Source organism: Nicotiana attenuata, chromosome 2 (assembly GCF_001879085.1).
Source record: "Nicotiana attenuata strain UT chromosome 2, NIATTr2, whole genome shotgun sequence".
Taxonomy (NCBI): Eukaryota; Viridiplantae; Streptophyta; class Magnoliopsida; order Solanales; family Solanaceae; genus Nicotiana; species Nicotiana attenuata.
In genome coordinates this window covers 12,229,998-12,233,420 of record NC_031990.1, presented here as the reverse complement: position 1 = coordinate 12,233,420, position 3,423 = coordinate 12,229,998, and the positions used below count along the sequence as shown (strand labels likewise).

Sequence of the window (3,423 nt, the reverse complement as noted above, 5' to 3'; positions counted from 1 at the left end):
TTCTTCAAAAAGGTACTTTTTTCTCAATTTGAGGTGTTTGGCCAAATCTTTTTTGGGAAAAAGTGATTTTGGATAGAAGAAGAAGCAGTTTTAATGAAGCAGAAAAAGTAGCTTCTCCCCAGAAGCAGAAGCAGAAGCAGAAGCAGTTTTGACTTTTCTTCCTATCAAAAATATCCTTTGCAAAATATTATATATACCAAAATAACCTTACTTAGTTTAAACTATTAAGTAATATAAAAGAATTTTTGGGATGAGCTTCATTTATATTGAATAATTTTTTGATATGTTTAAATTATCTTGAAAGATTAAAGTACTTTTCAATTTTATTTTTATCTTTTACTTAAATAAAATAAAAAACTTAATTATTATCTTTAACAATAAATATTAGTAATTATTTATCTACTTATATAATATTAACTATTAATCAAATCTCTTCATGTCCTTATTTGTAATTTGACACTTAAAAGCACTTTTTGAAAAGCTTGGCCAAACACAAATTATTGTTAAAAGTATTTTTCAAATTAATTAGCCAAACACAAACAACTTTTCTCTCGAGTACTTTTTGGAAAATCACTTTAAAAAAAATACTTTTCAAAATAAGTTTGATTTTTCCAGCTTCAGAGTACTACTATTAAATCCTTATAAACTTTGTCGTACAACTCTGGTCATACCATTTAATGCTTCGTTCTCATATGTATATATATACTCTCACTTACATTTTCACATTGTATCAGCCATCACACTAAATGAAAGAATATCTAGAGGAAGAGCACAGTCTCCACATTTTGGTTAAATTTAAAGAGTTGTTCTTTAACTTTCTTGCTTTTCTTCTGTTATTAAAACTTTAGGAGCTAGGTTAAAATGGGAAGATCACCATGTATTGATAAAAAAGGGTTCAAGAAAGGTTTATGGACACCTGAGGAAGACCAAAAACTCTTGGCTTACATTGAGGAACATGGGTGTGGTAGCTGGAGTGATTTGCCTTCTAAAGCTGGTAAGTAATTATATTAAGTTAATTTATTTTGCTTTACTCCTTTCTTTTGTTTGAAACGTTAAGATAATGATTAGTAGTACTCTTTGCATAACTCATTTGTACTATTATAGGGCTTCAGAGATGTGGAAGGAGCTGTAGATTAAGATGGATCAATTATCTGAGGCCAAACATCAAGAGAGGAAAGTTCAGTTCGGAGGGAGAGCGAACCATCTTACAGCTTCATGCTCTTCTTGGAAACAGGTAACAGTCTAATGATTTAATATTCAGGCTTAATGAACCGTTAGAAAATTTGTTTAAATGACATTCATCTCCCCCCTTAAATATCTCACATAGTTAACTTTCCACTTATTGAATTAGTAATAGCAGATTTGAAAGAAAAAAAATTCATTTTTATTTTTCTAAAATCGTTGAACATTTTAAACAAATTTAATTTGCCAAAAAACTATTATTTGAGACCGCTGGAGGGTAGGTGGTGCCAATTTTCGGGAACTTGCTAAACTTCACAATGCAGCGGCCATCGCCTATACCTTACTCCTTCCGGTCTACAATAAGTGATTTTTTGGTTTTTCTTCTTGTGGTCCAAAATAAGTAATTTTTCCAAATTTCAAGAATGAATTGATTATTTTTTTCCTACATTGCCCTTGGAGTAAATGATGTTGGAGTATGTGTTAGGAGTATTTATGTGAAGTGATAATAAATGTTAATATGGTCAATTTTATTGTTAATTAATGTTAAAAGGTGAAATTATTAATATGTGTGAAAACAACAAAAAAATCACTTATTTTGGACGGGAGGGAGCAGTGATCATATTCCGGATTTTACTGCTCGCTTTGAGTTTTTTTGCTTGTTATGCGCCAAACTCAAAAGGCGGAGAATTTTAAATTCTAAGTAAAGAAAGGCATTGCCCTTTTGCCTTCTTATTTCAAAATAAAAAAGGTAAACTACCTTAGTACATTGTAAAGTAGCAAGATGAATGGGAGTATAATATCCGGTGCAGGTAAGTTTTACCCAACAATATTATATTCGGTGTATTATCACAGATGGGATATGAAGAGGGTAGTGCATACGCAGACCTTACCTTTACCTTGTGTTGAGGGGTTATTTTAGAGTAGTAGATTGTAAGCTTCGGCACAATCATAATTATTAGCAAGCGTTATTATTATTATCATCACCATTTTCTCAGTCTCAATCATAGTAGCTAAATTTATCTCCCATACTATGAAGATGCAAATAAAAAAGATCTTGTTAATTACTCTTGAATGTTGGCCTAATATTAATTTGTGCTACAATAACATATAATAGTTCAAAATTCTTTATGGCTCAGATGGTCAGCGATAGCATCTTTATTGCCAAACAGAAGCGACAATGTGATAAAGAACTACTGGAACACACGTTTGAAGAAGAGATTAATCAAAATGGGCATTGATCCCATGACTCATCAGCCAAAGAGAGATACAAGTCAATCCAATAAGTCCATTTCAAGCCTGTGTCACATGGCTGAATGGGAAACTGCTAGACTTGAAGCAGAAGCTAGGCTTGTTCGGAACTCCAATATGGCTCCGTCCCGAGCTTCCATCGTCAGCCACTTTGGCAATAAACCACTATCTATGCATATATTTTCAGCCTGGAGTACTCTAGAATCTTATGCTTCTCGGATGGTATCGAACAATGGTGCTTGCATTGTGGTCAACTCCAAAATATACAACAACAACAACAACAATTATCAACCTCGCAATTTTCAGCTTCCTTGTCTTGACGTACTAAAAGCTTGGCAAATGTCTCGTACAAAATCACCAACTATAAATGAAGACATTAATAGTACAATTTTTCTTGATGGTTTTTTCACCAAAAACCTCAAGTCTCCAACACCATCAGAGAACTTGTTGCTAAATATAGAACAAACTGAGGAAGTTGGTGAAAAGTCGTCCTTGCCTACAGTTAGCTGCATTAAAGACTTTTTCCTATATGAAGATAAAATAACACAAGATAACGATATTCTCCAAACAGACTTGGCAGAGCTTTTCCCAGAATATGATTGTAGCCAAAAGGCTGAAAACTACTCAAGTGAACAGTTGGAAACTTTTTTGGAAAGCTGCTCTGGAAATTTTGAGGATAACAAGAGTAACTGGAACAATCACTTCCCTTATTTGGTAACTTCACCAATTGGTTCTCCATTATTCTGAGTATTATTAATTTTTTTTGGCAAATATAATTCTATGCTGCGTGCTTAGTGGTGTTTTTATTAATAATAATAGTTTTAGAATGAATTTTTTTTTTTTTTTTGGGATGAATTTGTATTGAATTCTTTTTTTTATACTATGTTTAATTAATGGCCTTTGAGTTGAAGTGAGTTGTATTTTATGCATATGTGGATTTAGGATTTCTAGAACATGCAGGAGTGCATCACTAAAAAAGAAGAAAAAAGTAGT

The 3,423-nt window shown here is 32.4% G+C and overlaps 1 protein-coding gene across 1 annotated transcript; it reads left to right on the top strand.

Annotated features, from left to right (window-relative positions):
• LOC109216672 (transcription factor MYB39-like) lies at positions 789 to 3,177 on the top strand. The gene is made up of 4 exons (XM_019380848.1): positions 789 to 994; positions 1,105 to 1,234; positions 2,319 to 2,549; positions 2,691 to 3,177. The coding sequence occupies exons 1-4, from the start codon at positions 862 to 864 to the stop codon at positions 3,175 to 3,177; spliced, it is 981 nt and encodes a 326-aa protein (XP_019236393.1). The 5' UTR covers positions 789 to 861.

What these genes read in the sequence shown, in the direction of transcription:
- LOC109216672 (XM_019380848.1), top strand. Translation starts at nt 862, where the DNA reads ATGGGAAGATCACCATGTATTGATAAAAAAGGGTTCAAGAAAGGTTTA. An exon ending in TGATTTGCCTTCTAAAGCTG is followed by an intron (nt 995 to 1,104) that starts GTAAGTAATTAT and finishes GTACTATTATAG; the next exon opens with GGCTTCAGAGATGTGGAAGG. An exon ending in CTTGTTCGGAACTCCAATAT is followed by an intron (nt 2,550 to 2,690) that starts GGCTCCGTCCCG and finishes GGTCAACTCCAA; the next exon opens with AATATACAACAACAACAACA.